At 33.6% G+C, this 19,693-nt stretch overlaps 1 protein-coding gene across 1 annotated transcript in view; it reads left to right on the top strand.

Moving 5' to 3' along the window:
- The window catches only part of LOC133296661 (anaphase-promoting complex subunit 1), a 34,691-nt gene extending 15,569 nt beyond the window's left edge, over positions 1–19,122 (top strand). Inside the window, exons 18-36 of the mRNA XM_061495702.1 lie at positions 319–399; positions 1,678–1,749; positions 2,057–2,119; positions 2,635–2,728; positions 2,808–2,887; positions 3,229–3,306; positions 3,937–4,058; positions 4,147–4,307; positions 4,550–4,626; positions 4,708–4,827; positions 4,909–5,010; positions 6,011–6,151; positions 6,253–6,438; positions 6,618–6,681; positions 6,778–6,917; positions 6,997–7,154; positions 17,385–17,463; positions 18,102–18,200; positions 18,745–19,122. Coding sequence (XP_061351686.1) covers positions 319–399; positions 1,678–1,749; positions 2,057–2,119; positions 2,635–2,728; positions 2,808–2,887; positions 3,229–3,306; positions 3,937–4,058; positions 4,147–4,307; positions 4,550–4,626; positions 4,708–4,827; positions 4,909–5,010; positions 6,011–6,151; positions 6,253–6,438; positions 6,618–6,681; positions 6,778–6,917; positions 6,997–7,154; positions 17,385–17,463; positions 18,102–18,200; positions 18,745–19,122 — 2,295 coding nt within the window. The remainder of the gene's footprint in view (positions 1–318; positions 400–1,677; positions 1,750–2,056; positions 2,120–2,634; positions 2,729–2,807; positions 2,888–3,228; positions 3,307–3,936; positions 4,059–4,146; positions 4,308–4,549; positions 4,627–4,707; positions 4,828–4,908; positions 5,011–6,010; positions 6,152–6,252; positions 6,439–6,617; positions 6,682–6,777; positions 6,918–6,996; positions 7,155–17,384; positions 17,464–18,101; positions 18,201–18,744) is intronic.
- Positions 19,123–19,693: the final 571 nt, after the last annotated feature.

Raw genomic sequence — 19,693 nt, 5'->3', positions numbered from 1 at the left:
AAATAAACCAGTTGTGGAGTTAACTATTCTCAGAGTTCTTCCTCAACTGAAATATTTTTGTCAGAGTGATTGAAGTCAGAATGTAGTTCAATGAATTGAAACTTAAGTCAGAATTTGAATTCTCAAGTGGTGGAATCAATGAACTGTTTCATTTTAAGGTCCTTGTGGTAACCACAAACATGGTTGATGCTACATGCATTAAATATCAATGAACTGGGGATAAATCTTCCATCTATTCGTACTTTTTATTTTTATGTTGTTATCTTTCGGTTTTTCCTTTATACATGACATCAAATTATTGTCACTACATATTTGTAGGAGCATGAAAGTACTACGGTAGGAGTAATGCTTGGCCTCGCAGCTTCTTACAGAGGTACTATGCAACCAGCAATATCAAAGGTATCAAATACAATTTTTCCTGATGTAATTGTGGCACTGGCTGATCTCAGCCTTCAGCAGATCATAGCTGGAGGAGTGCTTTAGAAAATTATTTTCATATCTTTGAGCTCTAAGTTATCTTAGGTATTGCATTGCTTTTTATTGTACATGAAAAGAACTTACCTTTTTAATGGAAATAACGCAAATTTAATCTAATGGAACTGAATCTTAGGCATCTCAAACTGGAGTCTAATAGAAAGCACTCATTCTTATCAAAGTTTCCATGACTCTGTTAAATCTGGATGTGCCTAGTTCAATTGATTTCCATAAGGAAATGGTAATAGTTTAATTGGAATGTGGTAAAATATAATATTAAGCCTTCTAAAGTGTATATTGTGCTTATAAGTTAGAACTAATTTATTGAATCAGGTAATTTTTGCTTAAAATAAATTGAATTTAGGGAGATGGTCCTGTTAGTAGGATTGACTTTCAGGCTATGTAGCACCGATACTGACACGTGACACGACACGACACTTCGACACGTTAATTCTAAAAAATGTTAGATTTCGACACGTTTTGATATTAAATAATATTTTTAATTTATGTAGTGTATATTATATTTAATATTCAATAATTAAAAAAAAATGAAGTTAAACTTATAATACCCATCAATTTTGCAAAGAAACATAAGATATCCTAAATATTTATATTAAACTCAATAAAATGGTAATCGTAATCCAACGAATCTAATAGTTAGAACTAAAAATGCAACGCAACGCAACCTTTGAACTATTTTTTGAGTTTCTACAACGCGTGTTGGAGTATCGGAGAGTGTCGGACACGACACGTCAGAGTTTTTGAAGTGTCGGTGCTTCATAGCTTTCAGGATTGAGGGATGTAAATTGGACTTAAAATTAGATGGCCTGTTTCTAGGAAAATGTTTCTGATTAAATTCACTGCTCTCCTTCCTTCCTTCTCTCACTCACTATATATTGCAAGAAAAGAACAGACTCCTATCTTTTTGTAATCATCCTCTCTGTCTTGATGAGTTTTTTTGTTATCCATAAAAAGAAAAGAACACTTTCACATAAATACTTTTGTGTTTTACATGTGTGTATGTGGACGAGCCTAGAAATTTATTACGGATTGTGCTTTTTAGTGTATGAAGTTGAAATCTTTTTATTGCACAACTTCTCTACTAACCACTATACTCTTCTACTCTGCTTTATATGTTCCTTATAGCATGTTAAATTGCAAAAACATTTTTGAAGAAGAACTGATCAAATTACCCTGTGGCAGTGTCTTTTTGTTCATATTCCTTTTCGACATCCATTTTCCTATCCAGATTTAGAGGTTCCAACCCTGCTTCAGGTAATTTTTTATATTCATACTCTATATGTTCACTAGAGATTGGCCTTTTTTACCACCTCTACCCCTGGGTGGGGGTGGGGGGGAGGGGGAGTCTGGTGGTTGGGTGGAGGGGAGTAAGCTGGTGCTTTCTAACAACAGAAGAGAAACTGTAATGCCTGAAGTTTGTTGCTTCAATGTACCACATTTTATTTGATGAATAAATTGATTATTCTGTTAATAACATTGAATTTGTGCACCATAATATTACTATCACCACCCCATGTTTATTTTTCAAATTGTAATTTTTTTTATATATATATTTTTTCAGTCGGCAGCTCTAATGGCTGTGGGGATTCTATATGAAGGTTCAGCTCACCCACAAACACTGCAGGTTTTATTGGTAAATATATTTTTCGTCTTTCTCTTCTGTTTATTCAGTGCTTAAACATTTGCTGGATATGTCCAATGCATGCATGTCATCAAGGTAAAGTGAACATGAATAGCTAGTGTTTGAGCCATTACTATTTATTATGCTGAATTGTATTGCTTGCTTGGATCATTTAGCCAACGGGTATGATTTACATTCTTGTGTTGTTGCCTCTTTCCCTTTCTATTAAATATAATTTTGATATATATGTAATTCATTATCAGAGATGTAGTTTGCTTGCATGCTGTTAATTGTGTGCTATGTACAACTCCTCTGGTTCTTCATATTTTGATAAATCCACCTAAATAGCAGTGCTTCAATTTCTTTTGGGATTCCTTTTCATTTTGAATTGTAGTACTTATGTCTTCTCAGGTTGAATTAGGCAGAGTTGCAGTATCTACTTTAAATTGTCACCTATGTTTTTTCTATTTACTATCTTTTAATTTGTTTTCTACGACATCTACATGTAATTTTTTCAGGGTGAAATCGGGCGCAGATGTGGAGGTGATAATGTTCATGAGCGAGAGGGTCATGCTGTTTCTGCAGGATTCGCACTGGGTCTTGTTGCACTGGGTATGAATGCTTAAATAAAAAGCAGGTTTTGGATTATGGTTTACTGGTTCTTTATCTAATTAAGATAGGTTGCCTGAAGGACGGGGAGAAGATACACTTGGTTTCATCGACACATTTGTGGATCGTCTGTTTCTCTACATTGGTGGCAAAGTGCATAATGTATGTTATGGAATTCCCAAATTCTCCTGTCTCCTTTTCTTCTCCTGTGTTGAGAACCTCAGATCACTTTATGCTTTTACGAGTTAATAAGTCTAGTTTTGAATGCTGTTTTTATATAACGCTCAAGTACTTCTGCATCAGGAGAGATCTCATTTTTCGACAATGTCAATGGATGAAAATCGTGGTTCTGCACAGGTTCAGTGAATTCAATTCATAATTTCTTTCTTACTTTTTCCTCCATAATGAAACAAAAGTAAAATAAAATTGTGTATGAGACATATTATGACTGGGATTCTCTTCTGCATAAATAATTTAATCACTTTTACATCTATTTCTTGTAGATGATGGATGGGATAACAGTCAATATTGATGTTACTGCACCTGGAGCCACCATTGCCCTCGCTTTGATGTTTTTGAAGGTTTTTTCATGGAACTCAACTCACTTGATAATATATGATAAATATGTTGACAAGAGGTCTGTTTATCTACTGCAATTATAAGTAGTTTTCTACCTTTAGAGATTGTGAGCAACAGGTTCAGTATTGTTGAAAACTTGAAATTATAGGGGTTTAAGCCACTAGGATTGGTCTAGTGATGAGGGATTTGAGTAGTTTGCGTTATAGGTTCAAACTTCAAACCTCAGTGCCACTATTGTGTGTTATGCGGTAATTAATAGAGAATATTAGAGACTGGACATTATGTGTTATGACTTATGCGGTGATTAATGTGATTACAAAAGATAAAGCACTAATCCCCATTTATATTCAATAAGAGACTCCTGAAATGCGGAAACATAATTATAAAATATAAGTATGGATAATATTTATAAGAGATTCTCTAGGATACTCTAAACTATATTAAGATATAATCTTAATATTGTATGATATCTAAATATTCTAGATATTCTAACAATTATTATCATTGCCTACATATTTGTTGCTTCCTTGTAATTGATATATATAAGTATACTACCCTGAGGTCAGTCATGAATATGGCATGCCTAACTTTGTATGGAATCTTTATGACCTTGGACTGTATTCTTTTGACAGACTGAATCTGAGGCTATTGTGTCTAGGCTCTCAATTCCCAATACATGTTTTGATTTGCAATATGTGAGGCCTGACTTTATAATGCTTCGAGTCATTGCTCGGAATTTAATAATGTGGAGCAGGTTTGTGCTGGTTTCTTTAAGTTATCGTAGCAATTTACTTGGATCTGTTTGTCACTCTTTTGAACAATGTCTGCATGTTCTTTTGTAGGGTTCATCCCTCAAAAGATTGGGTTTGGTCTCAAATTCCTGAAATTGTAAGATTTCATGTAGAACGCCTTGGAGGTGATGGCTATGATATTGACGATTTGGATGCTGAGGCATTTATGCAGGCCTATGTTAATATAGTAGCTGGAGCTTGTATATCTCTTGGTAAAATGCTCTTTGGTCTTTGCATGCATTTTATGATGAATTTAACAATGTGCTTCTACCACTATTCTTTTTATATCAAAGGTCATACGACTGAAATTATTTACATGCTCATTCCTACCATTGTCATTGATGATGTTTTATTAGCAGAGGTTTCTTCTATGTTTTCTAACTTCCTTGCTAGCACCAACTCAGTGGTTGTGATTCTGTTTTAACTTGAAACTTGTTCTTCTTAACCATGTCAGGACTGGTATTTGCTGGCACAAGAAATGAAAATGCGCAGGAATTACTTTATGAATTTGCTATATACTTTCTTAATGAGGTCGGTCTATAGAATTATGCTGCCTAACTCCTTTATGCATATTAATTGGTTATTTGTAAATGGTTTATTTTTATCTTGCAGATCAAGCCTGTTTCCCCTACAAGTGGAAAGGTTTTTCCAAAGGGACTGTCTCGCTACATTGATCGTGGCACATTGGAGACATGCCTTCACCTTATTGTTCTTTCTCTATCTGTGGTACCTGCTTCCTCCTTCCTTCCACTGTCATCTAATTAAAGATTAAGATCATGGCTAAAATTGGATGATTAAACTTCCACATACCAGGTTATGGCTGGCTCTGGACATTTACAAACCTTTCGGTTGTTGAGATTCCTAAGGAGCAGAAATTGTGCAGATGGGCAGTCAAGTTATGGTATTCAGATGGCAGTAAGTTTTGCGAGTCTTTTGTTTAATATATATATATATATATATATATATATATATATATATATATATATATATATATATACATATAAAATTCAAATCTGGTATATATGAGAAGCTGACACTGGGGTTGGGGATTGAACTGCCCAACCTTAGGGGGTGGGAGGTGGTTCGTTACCATTGTACTGAAGGTTGAATGGTCTTCGAGTTATCTTTATATATCATATGTCTTCAGGAATTTAAAAAGTTCTCTCTCTCTCTCTCTCTCTCTCTATATATATATATATATATATATGGGATAGGATCCCTTGAGACCAGTGTCAAATTTTGAAACCAGTGTCAAATTTTGAAAATTGACACCAAATCCTAACCTTTGATTTCCGTCAATCAACGGTTATCATTTATTGGGAATCAAACCTATTAATTAATATTAATTCCCAATAAATGATAACCGTTGATTGGCGGAAATCAACGGATAAGATTTGGTGTCAAATTTTAAAATTTAACACCGGTGTCAAAGGATCCTGCCCCTATATATATATAAGTGCTAAGGAATTGGTTTATAGATATAGAAATCAAAATTTATGTCCCTTTGACTCCTCCATTGGATTGCTATGATGTGTGCTAGTTATTGTGCTTTAGCTAAAAGAATTGACTAGTAAAAGTTTTTCTTCATTCATTTAGCTTCCAATCAACTAGAAAAGCCTGTGCTTATGTATTCATATGCATAATATCATCTACTCATGCATGCATGTATGCATCATCAGAAGACAAAAGGGCTTTTTGGAGATTCAGATAACTTGTGTTATGATAGTAATATCAGAGCATCAGTTTTAAATTCATGTACTTCCCACACATCATTTGGTAAAACAAACTTTATTTGCGTGATCCATATTCAGGCTAACTCTTGTATATGTTTTCCTTTCTTTTTTTAATTGAGTTTGTTAATTAGCTTTCTTTAGTCTCCATTTTAATTTTTTGTTTTATAAACCTGCTGATTTAGGTAAGCTTATCTATTGGTTTCTTGTTTCTTGGTGGTGGAATGAGAACATTTTCAACAAACAACAGTTCCATTGCTGCTTTGCTCATTACTCTGTATCCACGCTTGCCTACTGGTCCGAATGATAACAGATGCCACCTTCAGGTTAATCAGATTGGTGGAATCACTGTACCTTATGATAAAATCTTAAATGTCCTTTAGTTTACTCTTTTACATTAAGTTCTTCTGAAGAAAGTTTTTTGCAGGCATTTCGCCATCTATATGTCCTTGCAACAGAGGCACGATGGATTCAGACAGTTGATGTTGACACAGGTCTGCCAGTTTATGCTCCTCTTGAAGTCACTGTTAGAGAAACTGAGCATTATGCAGAATCAAGCTTTTGTGAGGTCACCCCTTGCCTTCTGCCAGAGCGAGCTATTGTAAGTCTGATTGTCTTTTTGTCTATTAATGAAATCTGTGGGGTACATCATCTTGTTTAGTTTATATTTTTTGGTGCATAATTCTTCTGTTTGAATTAACAATTAATTGGTCTTCGTATGAATATATGTCTTATTTTTTGATTAGGGAAAAACAATTGTAGATCTAATTTGTTTGGCATTGATGGTTACAGTTAAAAACAATACGTGTTTGTGGGCCTCGCTACTGGCCTCAAGTAATAGACTTTGCTCCTGAAGGTAACCATAAACTATTATTCTGTGTATCTTGATTCGAGATTTTTAGAATTATATACCTTTTTAATGAGTAACCCCAAATTATGCATTTAATTACAGATAAACCTTGGTGGAATTTTGGGGACAAGAATAATCCATTTAATTCCGGTATTCTTTATATCAAAAGAAAAGTTGGAGCTTGTTCATATGTTGATGATCCCATTGGGTGCCAGTCACTGTTGTCACGGGCAATGCACAAGGTTGAAATTGCGTAGTATTTATGCTGTGAGACAGGTTTGTTCAAGTATTATATGCCAGTTAATTTTTTGCTTGATTTAGGTGTTTGGCCTGACGAGTTTAAAAGCATATGATGCAATCACCCACATCCAAAGTGGATCTGGTTCTATCACAGTTGATCAGTTGGTCGGTACCTTCTCATCTGATCCTAGTTTGATTGCTTTCGCACAACTCTGCTGTGACCCCTCCTGGTATAATAGGTAAGCTCATATTCTGGATTAATTTTCTGGCATCCATGTTTTGTCTGATTCTATTTTTAGTTAGGGCTGGCAATACGGGCTGGCCCGCCCAAAATAAAAAAAACTACTAAAATAAAACAAAAAAGGAAAAAATCTGCATAAAAAACACATAAAAATTTGCATAAAAACACATAAAGTTTAGGAATCAAAGCACCATACAAATTTTGCTTAAAACTGATTCTACAAGCCAACCCAAAAAATAAAATAAAAATATTAATGCATGAAACCAATTATCAATTTTAGCTACAATACACACAAATGTCCATTTAAATTGGAAAAAAAATCACAAATTCAAAATGTTTGCTTAATTCATTGCATTGAAGAAGTCTCCAACAAAACATGAACTACCATCGTCATCATTCATCAATCTTCACGTCAGAGGCACCTTCATCTATATAAATAACAATTGAAAAAAGAAAATAATTAATTTTACAAACAAGTATGGTTCAATATAAAATGAACTCAAATTAAATAAATTACCAGTGCCGGAAAAACCATTCTGGCAATTACGGGTACAAAGCAAAGCTTCAACACATTCAGGTAAGAGACTACTTCTGCATTTATTAAGGATCCGTGACCCAATGCTGAATGCAGATTCAGATGCAACAGTGGTAATAGGAATGCTTAATAAGTCAAGAGCCATTAGTGATAGATTTGGAAGACGTTTAGCTTTCCCCTTCCACCATTGTAATATATCAAATGTATCATCATCAAACTCCAAATTCTCCTCTCCCAGATAAACATCAAGTTGAGATTTTCCAATCTTTGCTGCATTGAAGGGCTGATTGTGCTTTTTCAATTCCTAACCATATTTGTAACACCCCCAAATTTCTAACAATTTTAACAACAATAAACTATTCCTATAATAGAGAAATTTTCAAAAAAATAAAATAAAAATAATATTTAATAATTTATTAAGATCTTGTATCTATTGCGGAAGCTAATCTAAAACTAATTTGGGGAAATGTTACCGCCGCACCTGTACAGGGACAAGTGCAAGGCTCTTTATTACATTAATAAATATTACAATAAAATCAGAGATATGTCTTATACATAAAATTTAGGATTAGCAAAAATCTCTGAGTAGTTATCCTCACTGCCCACTGCTAGCTCGATCCCTTGTAACTTGATTCACTGAAACTCTGCTCCCCCGCAGCCACGCAGGATCATTGCAGTCAAACAAACACAAAAGTCAGCAAAGCTGGTAATCCAAATCCGATATACAAAAATAAATAAATAAATAACTCATAATAATCCAATAAAATAATATAACTCAAAAATTCAAATCAAATATTTATTAATTATATTAATCTTTATTTAATCCATTTAGTGTATTTAGAAAGGGCAATTATCAACTAACATATTCAGCACAACATTAATCATAATATTTCATAAATGGTAATATTCACAATTCAATAACATTCATCATAATCAAATCAAATAACATTTCATTATTAATCATGTTTAAGTTCATAGTACTTAGTGGGAAGAGAACCATGGTAGACCCGGGGAACCCTGCCAGTCTACCCTGTGACCCGGGAAACCCTGCCAGTCACAAACAAATCACATTGGTCATAATCAATTCACATCTTCCTAGTGTGCACACCTCTTCCCAAAGTTGCTACTAGTATCCCGGGGAACCCTGCCAGACACCACTTTGGGAAGAACGGATATAATCTTTTTCACATCAGTTTCACATCGGAGGCATAAAGACCAAAAGTTGTGTTCATCACCTTGGGAGGTACCATCCCAAAGCTATCCTCCCACTATTTAATTATTTACAATCACACTCAATCATCATATCACATTTGAAAATTTCTTCTTTCAATATATCCATTACTCAAGGTCATCATAACTTCCATATTTATTCAAGGATATAACAATTCAAATCTTCAATATTTATCATAGTAAAACCCAAATCTAATCATCGTCATTCATACAATCACATCACATCAATTATCATAATTATTCAATCATAAAAATATGAAAATTCAATCATATCCATTTATTCTCAAAATAAAAATTCTATTATTTTTCCAATAAAAATTTCCTAAATATCACATGTAATAATTCGAATTTAAGAATCGTGATATAAATAATTTCATATAAAACTAACCTAAGAACACCTAGAGATTAGGATTACATATATCAAAATTCATATCAATATAACCTATGACTCTCTAGGGATTAGGATTACCTGGTCTCCTTGTTTGGTGACTTCTACAATTTAGGGAAGAGAAGCGGTTGGTAACCAAAGACAGATAATAATAAAAATAAAAATTTGAAGTGAGGAGAGAGAGAGTGTAAAGGAGAAAAAGAGTAGTGGAGAATTATTGAGGATTCAGAGTGAATTGGTTTGGTTAGGTTAGACCTCTATTTATAGTTAAAGTTTTGGGCTCGGATATGGGTTTCGTGCAATTATTTTCTTATTCCTCACTGATGTATCTGGCTCAGATATTGGCTTCATATACTATTTTCTTTTTATTCTTAATTTCTTAGAATATAACTAACTTATTTGCTAACTCAAGGCTGACTCATTATATCTAATCAAATTACTAATCAAACATTACCGATCAAACATTAATGCATAAATCATCAATCAATTAATAATCAATTAATCATAATTTATCATCTTATATATACACACACACACATATTAATATTATTTTATTAATAATAATCTAGAGTATTACAAAGTATCAAAATTATTTTTCAATAGCACTCATATCGCACAAAATAATTTTATTAAAGGTAAAATTAATATTATAGTTTGTTATCTATCACCATAAAAGAATATATATATATATATATATGACTACTAATTTATAGTTTATTATATTATTATTATTATATTATTATTACTATTTTATTAATAAAAATATGGGGTATTACAATATTTGACAAGTTAAACACATAAAAATATAAGTCTTAAAAAAATACAATGTCAAGTAAATAAATTAACATTTCAAAATAAAATAAACTTACTTGGAGCATGATTTCTGAAAATCCCTTCTTCTCTTTTGATATTGACCCACTTGAAGATGCACTTGTAACATCACTAACACTTTGACTTTGAGCATTTGAAGAGGGAGGGATGTTGCATGCATACTTGTCAAAGAGATTGTATGCATTTTTCTTTATTTCTTCTACTTTTGCTTCACTTGTTAATGGATTAACTTTGGAATAACAATAAGACAAAGCAGAAGTCTTCATCCGGGGGTCAAGAAGCGCTCCTAGTGCAAGCACAATACTATATTCCTCCCAATATTTGTCAAATTTTTCCATCATCCTTTCAGCCATGCTCTTTAAAATGTCATCATCATCATGTAATGTTTTCTGGAGACTACATTGAATTTGCCAAACTTGCAAAAAGTATAAGTTGGCAGTAGGATAGGATGGCTTCAAGAACCCCATAATTTTTTCTCCTCTATCCCATTCATCAAGTGAAGGACAATATTTATAATTTCTATCATTGAATTCAAGAATAGCAAACACACGTTGGTATATGAGAGCACTTTCAAGCATCAGATAAGTTGAATTCCATCTAGTAGGGACATCTAGGCATAAGCCTTTTGAAGTGTTAATTCCTCCCACTTGATCAATGCATTCTTTAAATGCTTTCATTCTGCTTTCCGAGCCCCTTAAATATTTGACACTTTCTCTAATTTTGCTCAAGGCATCACTAGAAACTTTCAACCCTTCTTGAACACTTAGATTCAAAATGTGAGCAGAACAACAAACATGAAAAATTGTCCATCACATAACAACAATTTCTGCAAACCAAGCTGACTTTTCAAATTTCTCACCATATTGTCATTCGCAGATGCATTATCCAAAGTAATGGAAAATAACTTCTTCTCTATTCCCCAATCCTTCAATAAATCAATTTTTTTTTGACATAATTCAAAACCAGTGTGAGGAGGAGGCATATGACAAAAGTTAAGAATCTTGCTATTTAACTTCCAATTCCTATCAACGAAATGAGCTCTTAAACATATGTAACCCTCCGTATTACAAGCTGTCCACAAATCAGAAGTTAAGCAAATCCTAGTTGGAATGCTAGCCATTATATCTTTAAGGTTCTCCTTCTCTCTCATGTAAATCTTTAAGACATCGCTCTTAGCAGTATTTCTTGTAATTGGAATTGCAGTATTTCTTGTAATTGGAATTGCATCAGGATTTAAGTAACTTATCCACATCCTAATTCTTTCATACTCAACGAAATTGAAAGGCAAATCATGCTCAATAATTGCAAGGGCACACATCTCACGTGATACCATTTGATCTATTTTCTGACTTTTCAATTTACCTTGCATATCTATCATCATTTGACCCACATCTTCAAATTTAATATTCTTGCACTTTAGAATGTGGCGTTTCAGATGCGAAGTTCCATAATTTTTTCCACCAACTTTGTATTCTTGATTACAACCATTACATTTTGCCCTCTCAATTCCATCATCCGCTACTCCTATCTTGGTAAAAAACTTCCAACAATCTGAAGTTTCTGTTTTTGCCTTCTTATTTGTGGATTCAACAACAGATTGAGCTTCTTGATTCTCACAACTTTCCACATCAATAGGTTCATTAACCTCCTTTTATAATCAACTATAAAAAAAAAATGACAATATATATCATTAAACTACTAGGCATGTTCAAACAGAATCATATTTCAACCAGATGATATTTTAATAAAAGGCAGTCACGAAAATTAAGAAAAGGCATATATTATAAAAGGCAGCCACGAAAAAAAAACTTTAAGAAATCAAGATGTATATAATCAAGAACTCGATGCAGATAATTATCCAACGCAACCGGTATCTGTTTATGTATATAACTAAAGGTTCTATAGATTTATTGACACAACACTGAAATAAGTCAAATAGTGTCTTAGCAGCTAATTAAATAAGCACAATAACATATTAATACTTACATTTCTTTGCCATGAATTTAAATCCCAACTTTTGGGCAGCTAAACTGAATACTTTTTCAACAATAACTGCTTTGGAAGATGGAATGGGAATGGCCTACACAAAGGGTAGAATATCGATGAGAGACAATATAAAACAATAGTCAACCAAATAAAACTTCAACTAATATAGTTATCAAGGAGGGGGAAAAAAAAAACTTAATTAACAAATCACTACTGTTAGAGCAGCAATTAGCAAACCAGCAAAATGGAGAACAGATTGGATATTCAAAGTGTAATTAAGCAAATTATATAAAACAGGAAAGTGGACAAGCATGAAAGGTAGGGAGCACGGGGATGCAAGCAAGCTCATTAAATAATTGAAGTACAAAGAACATGTATTCGTCAGGATTTCAGCAAGCTTTGCTATTAGCAACAAAAACTTCCTTTACCTGAAGATTGGCATGAGTGCCACGTATGGAAGCCCACTCAAAAAATATTATCAAAGTAAAGTAAACCCACTTTTAATATAGGATTTCAGCAAGCTTTGCTATTAGCAACAGGGAGTAAAAGGCATAAGGACGTAAAGTAAGACAAGAATAAAAAAGAACCTTTTTTTTTAACATACTTCTAAAAGAAAAATACAGATTTGAGAACAGGGAGTAAAAGGCATGGATTCTTTGTATTATGACCTCAATACAAGGGATTGTGACAAGAATCTTCAGACAACATAAAGAAAAAGAAAAATCTTCAAAAGAAAATTAAGGATTCATGAACTCACTAGCTATCATATATATTATTTAATTTTCCAAGGCTGAAACAAATAAACATATACATATATGAGCTAATATATTATACAATATTTTCAAAAATTGTTAAAATCATAACTACGAAGCAGAGAAGATAATTTTTTGAAGCAAAACTTGTATTAAACTTTAACAAAATCTAACTATAAATCTACGAAATAGTTTACCAATTCAAAGTAAGAAGAAGAAGAAACGCAATCTGTTCACCAATACAAAAAATCCAAAAAAAAAAATATTGAACTCACCGCAAGTTGGCCACTGGAGTCGGAGATGGTGCGACGAGTGAGGAGAGAGTTGAACCAAGAAAAACTCGAAGAGAATGGAGGAGAGGAGACTACTCTTCGCCTCTGCCCTCAGCCCTCTGCCGACTGCGTTCCAAAATTAGATTTAGGGCAAATGATTGTCTTATTTTTCATTTCAACTTTCAATAATTTTAATTTTTTTTAACCCATCGGGTTAACCCGGCCCGTTTTCCTATCAACCCGTTTAACCCATTTGTAAACGAGGCGGGTTACATTGGGTTAATGGGTTGGGACTCATAACCCAGCCCGCCAATTTGAGCGGGTTAAACGGGCTGGCCCGATGGGCTTGGCCCATATTGCCAGCCCTATTTTTAGTATTTCATTCTATTTGTTTAATTTATGATAAGTTTCTTAAATCTTTTGATGAATAATAACTTGTCAGATGTAATACCCTTTAATTGATAATATCTATGATTTATTTTTTATTAGACTAGAGCCAAGTTAACAAATCCAAGTACACCTTTCATATACATATAGGAGGCTGCAGAAAAATAATGTAAAGATGGAATGACTCTGACTGACTCCAATTGCTCATCTATGATATCTCATTTTAGAAAACGATTTTGTGCTGTATGGAATTCAACACTTTTTATTTGGATCAAAGAAGATATTTTATTAGAGAAAGAAATACAGAAGGTTGGAGGATAAGAAATCCTCAACAAAGACAAAACAAAACGAGGAGAAACTGAGGCAAAGAAAGGGAACTTCTAAAAACTGGTCAGTGTAGGAGAGCTCTTTGCATGTCTGAAATACTGATTCCCTTAAACAGATCATTTGCTGAACACCCAAGAGAAACCATGAAAATGATTCTATCCCGTAGCAAATTCAGTGATGAAACACCCATGAAGGTATGGACATTCTTTCCAGCCACAAAATCCATAAATCACATGTTGCTTCAAGACTTTATTTTCCTTCTTACCTAAGCCCTGAAAATGAATGTGCACAAACTGATCCAATGAACTGGGGCAAACCCAATGCTCATCTGAAATACAAAAAAGCTTGTTGCAAAGGAATTGCACTACTTGGCAGTGAAGAAATAAATGAGGCACAGTATAAGACTCAAATCTTGACACACATATCAGGAGGGAGAGCTACCTGAGGCCATCTAACTTGTAACAAGTCATTGGTGTTAATCCTATTGAGTAAAGCCTGTCCAAACAAAAGCTTTGACATTAGAAGGAGCTTTAGAATTCCAAATTGGATTATCCATGGAAAATCTCTCCCTTGAGGGAGAGAATGTATGCTAAACTGAAAGTAAGATTTGCAAGAAAAATCATCTGTAGAATGAAGGTTCCAGATTCTCATATCAAGATGAGAAGAAAAAGGAGCAGAATCAAGTAAGGCCAAAAGGGACTGGAGTTCAATGGCTTCTCTATCATTTAAATTTCCAAAAAATTGGAAATTCTGGGAGTGAACGAATCATCTGAAGTAAAAAAAAATAAAAAAAAATTGATGGGTAAATTGTGAACTGTAGATAGGCAAAAAAAAAACAAGGAAAAGCTTCTGATAAAGGGGCATCATGCAAAACCGGGTTTATAAAATGAAAATATCCTTCAGAAATTTATTCCAAGGACTTGCGAGTCACATTTGCTGCTACTTTGGTATCTCAATTGTTCGGATGAAGACCATACTTTGAATTATCTGATGCCATAAAACATTTCTCTCCATAGGATGATATAATTGATGAACGGATGATAAAGTGAGAGAAAGTAGAAGAAAATGAGAGATAAGAGCAAGAGAGAATATTATAGTTTTTCATAATCTGAAACTGATAAGAGAAAATCACATTACACTGGTTGGGTTGTTACATTTGTAATGGAATCAGAAACTGATTCTCAGAACAGAATCTGATCCAGCTAACTGTTTAACGGTTATCTTCATAAACTGTGTGAGAGAGAGACTCAGCTAACTGTCTGACAGTAGTGTGTGTGTGTGTGTGACTCTGTTTACTGTCCGACAGGAAAGTATGTGTGTCCCCAACACCTGACCAAAGAAAATTCTTCATAATCCTCTGTTTCTGATAACTACACCTGGCATTTTAAAATAAAACATGTAATAAATAGGTATGCTGGACAGGCAAGACTGGATTATAGTGATTCAATCATCTAAAGAATAGAAAAGTCCTTTCCAATTGTCCCACTTTTAGAATTCTTCTGTACCACGGGTCCCAAAAGGAAGTAGCTGTGGATTGCCTCCGAATGGCACACCCAAATATACCAGAGGCCATTGTAAGACCTGAGCCAAAGCAGTAAAAGAAGACAGAATTCGGTTGTCCATGTTTATTCCTGCAATACCACTCGTAGTCAAATTAATCTTTTAACTTGGAACCATCTCAAAAAATTACAAGATATAGAGTTGACACGAGCTGTCGAACTAGTGCAAATTAAAATAAATCAGGTTTATTAAAAAATTTGTAGCCAAGTGCAAACCTGAGTCGTCTCTCAAGGAAATTTCAAGGGTTGAAATCGCTAATTAAAAATAAAAAAGGGGGATTTTTGTTCGATTCAAATTGAAATAAAGCAAAACGTAAAGATTGAGATTAAAAACAAGATTAAAACAATCAACCTTGAATTAGAATTCCATGGTCATCCGTCATTGGACAATTGATTGCCAATTTTGTGGTTGATCCTAAACAATTCAGGATCCCTGTAATTGTTTAGGAAACCACTGTCTAGGCAATCGCTTAGCGTTTGGTCAAATGCGGCGCTTCAATTTATGCGATTGCGAAATATCAGCCCGATTGACCTGAGATCATTGGGTTAATCAACCTAACCACTAAATCTAGTGATTAGTTTCTTCCTAGGAACGCGATCGCGTATCTCAGATTGAACATCCACAATCGCGCAATGTCAACCTGAGTTGGAAAGAGAAACAAATTTGGTAAATGGGAAGCACAAATCCTTTGGATTAAACCATAGAATCCTTAATTCTTGGGTTGATTAAGGAACACTTAGCCTAGCATGGCTAAGGTAAACATAATTAAAAATTAAAAAGAAGAGAAATATGAAGAACAGATTGAATCTTCCAGAGAAACTTGTCAAACATACAAAATTTCAAAAATAAAGACTGCCGAAAAGTTTCTTAATTTCGCCCGTATAACCCACATCCCAACCGGGTTTTGGGCTCCACTAATTTCGGTCCATAAAAATAAAACAGAAATAAAACTGAAACAATGGTCTTGGGTCTCAAAAGAATTGTGTTCTAATTACAAACTTAAATCCATGTAATTAAATAAAATTCTAGCAACTCGTTTCTGACTTGGGCTCTATCTTCGACCATCATATTGTTCGAACTGGGCTTTTATGTCTTTATAACATTTGTAGCCCTCTGAATGAGCTGCAAAACGCAGCAAAATGGGGGTCAATCAGACACCTGTGAAATGAGTTATGGTCAAAATACTGTAATGTAAAGCTGGAAATTAAGGACGGAAATAAATTAAACCCAATAAAAAATAAAAAATCCAATTTAACCCAAAAGATCATTATTTACAATTCAAATAATCCTAAAATACTAATCAAGAGTAACAAAAGAGTGCATTAAAATATTCATTATCAAGAGTGCATAAAATTTATTGGTCATATCAGGTTGTTAGATAATAATATAAACCATTAAAATGACCTTCATCCAATACCTTAAGGTTTTGGGTTGAAGTGGTTCTTTACATGATATAAGAGCTTTAGTGACCATAAGGTCACGAGTTCGATCTTTATCACCCCCCATTGTGGAATTAAATAAGCATAAGGTAAAACCAAATAAAAAATGAAAAATTGGGCCTATCCAATATCTACGTTTCAAGCCCAAAGGACTCTTACGTGAGGGGTGTGTTAGAAAATAATATAAACTATTAAAAAGACCTTCACCCAATACATTAAGGTTTTGAGTTGAAGGAGCCTCTGAGCCTCATTTGTTATCTATACAAACTTTTCACACAATTGCAATATGTTGCATAATTAGCTAGACATACCTGATTATGGACTTTCCTTCAAGGAGGTTTTGTTCTCTTTCTTTTTTGGGTTCCTAAACCATTTCAGTTCTGTTATTCCCTAGATTCATATTGAAGATCATAGATGATAATTCAAAGACGCTATAACTAATTACGCTGACTTCTTGCAGATAGTTTCCTTTGCTGTAAATATAGTGCATTATTCGAAAGACTAATGAAACTTGCTTGCAGATCTGATGTTGATTTCAAGGAATTTTGCTTGCAAGTATTATTTGAGTGTGTGAGCAAGGATAGACCTGGTCTTTTACAGGTAAGTGTATTTAGAAGTTAGTTCCTATTTACTAAATTCAATAAATAATGATGATCCAATTTTAATACTTCAATCCTGGTTGCGTTACCAAACATATTACAATCTTTAAATTTTTTCTATGATTCACATGGAAAGGTGTAATATGGTTGGATGCATCTTATGATTTAGGATTTGTTGAAACCAATGTAAGATTTTGCACATAAGCAATGTTGAATAGCTTATAAAATGTGATTTTGCCCTACCGTTGAATATGAATATTCTCATGTTGATCATACTGCCAAATTTCAACTAAATTGCTTCTATCCATTAGTAAAAATTCAAGTAGTTAATGATCTCTTCTATTTTAGATTCCACATGTTGGGCGGTAATATTATGTACTAAATTACTAACACAGTATAAATAATTTTTGAATTAACATGGAATTTTATGAGTATGATCTACATAATGTAAACTTCTGAAATGAGTGGTTTAGGTTACCACACGTGTGAACAATATCTGCTTCTCACTTGATATGTCCTCTGTGTGTGTGTGTGTGTTAAGTTGGTCTATGTTTGGTATAACCATTAGGTAATGAGTTTTAGCATTTCTTAAAATTGGAATATTCTGATAGAACATTTATTGATGGTTTTATTATGCAGGTATATTTGTCATTATACACTACTGTTCAATTAATGGTTGATCAAGTTAGTACGGGTACCATTGTTTTTGGAGATTCACTCTCTATATCTGGTTTTAAGGTGAGTTTCACTTAATATTAAAATTGAACTTTCTTTACTAGTAATAATCTGGTTTTCTTACCATTAGCGATCTCCTCTGGTTTGATCATTCTGAACTTTTGCCATTGGTCTTGAGTAAATTTTATGGTTAAGACTTAAGTTATGGTTAAAGCTGGCTAGAGAGCCAAGCCATTAGGCTTATTTTATTAAATATGGTTCCTGGAAAACACCCATTGGATACCATCGTATACATCTCAATTAGACATCAATTATCATGTTTCCCTAGGGACATCATTTTGTAGATCTATTTGCGATTTGTTTTTCAAATCAAATAAATCTTACTGCATGAGTCTTTTAAGCATCTGCTTGAGGGTGAGCTTTGATGCAATGGTATGATTGTTTGCTTGTGTCATGGATTCTAGTCATAGAAATTGCCTTCTGCCAAGGGATAAGGCTGCATACATTTGACCCTCTCAAGGCATCATAGTAATGATTGAAGTCTCGTGCACTAGGCAACCCTTCATAATCATGTGCATGACTTAATGCTAACTTTATCTCCTTGCAGCTTGCACTGACTTATATTGAGGCATTGATGACTGGAAAATTATCTGCTCCAAAAGGAGGAATCGTACAGTCAACATTTGTTGGTTCTCTTAGGAAGCAGGTGGAAGAACTCCTAAATTGTTCCCAGGAATTGAAGGATGATTTTCACAAATATTTGAAATATGGGAAATGGCCCGATGAGGAATCCCAAGATAAACGTTCGATACTTCTTTCTTGGTTCCTACAGTGGTTTGATGTACCAGCTTCATCTGTAATCAAGACAGCTATTGATAGAGTCAAACCTAAGCACATGTTGTCATCTTCAGTCCCCTTGTTGCGTCTGTCTTTTCCAAGAACTCATATTAATGTTATTAACGAGATAGATAGATGTTTGTCATGATTGTAGTTCTGTTGATTATATATATATGTATTTGGATAACGATTTTACAAATATTTATGTATATTAGTCTTCACATCCCTACCGCTGGCAAAGCGTTTTTACTTACATTATCGTATCCCCTTGCCATCTTTCCTGTTACGCAAGCCAAATTAACTTTAAGGGGGTGTTTGGTTGGAGGTGAAATTTTTTTTTTCTAGGAAAATGAGATAGGGAAAATTATTTGCCTATATTTAATAGGAGGTGAAGTAAAAATATGATTGGAATTTTTTTCCCCATCATTTGCTTTTTTATGTAAAATAGTTGGGGAAGATTATCATTGAAGGGGTAAAATTGTTTTTTTTTTTTCATGTGATTTTAAAATTAACACACAACATCAGTAGAATTAACTTAATATTTTCAGAAAAATTTTGGTCTATCAAACACTTTTTAGTAACTTACCTTGAAAAAAAAAATTCATCATATCATGGGAAATTATTTTATTTCAGCAAAAAATTTTTTTTCCTCTATCAAACATCTCCTAAAATGGATTTACTTGGAAACTGGTACATGTGTATCTATAGATTTATCTCTT

Source organism: Gastrolobium bilobum, unplaced genomic scaffold, assembly GCF_033153095.1.
Source record: "Gastrolobium bilobum isolate Gb01-03AN ecotype WA unplaced genomic scaffold, APGP_CSIRO_Gbil_v1 utg6129, whole genome shotgun sequence".
Classification (NCBI taxonomy): Eukaryota; Viridiplantae; Streptophyta; class Magnoliopsida; order Fabales; family Fabaceae; genus Gastrolobium; species Gastrolobium bilobum.
The sequence above is the reverse complement of the archived record's forward strand: the minus strand, read 5'-3'. Positions and strand labels throughout refer to the sequence as shown.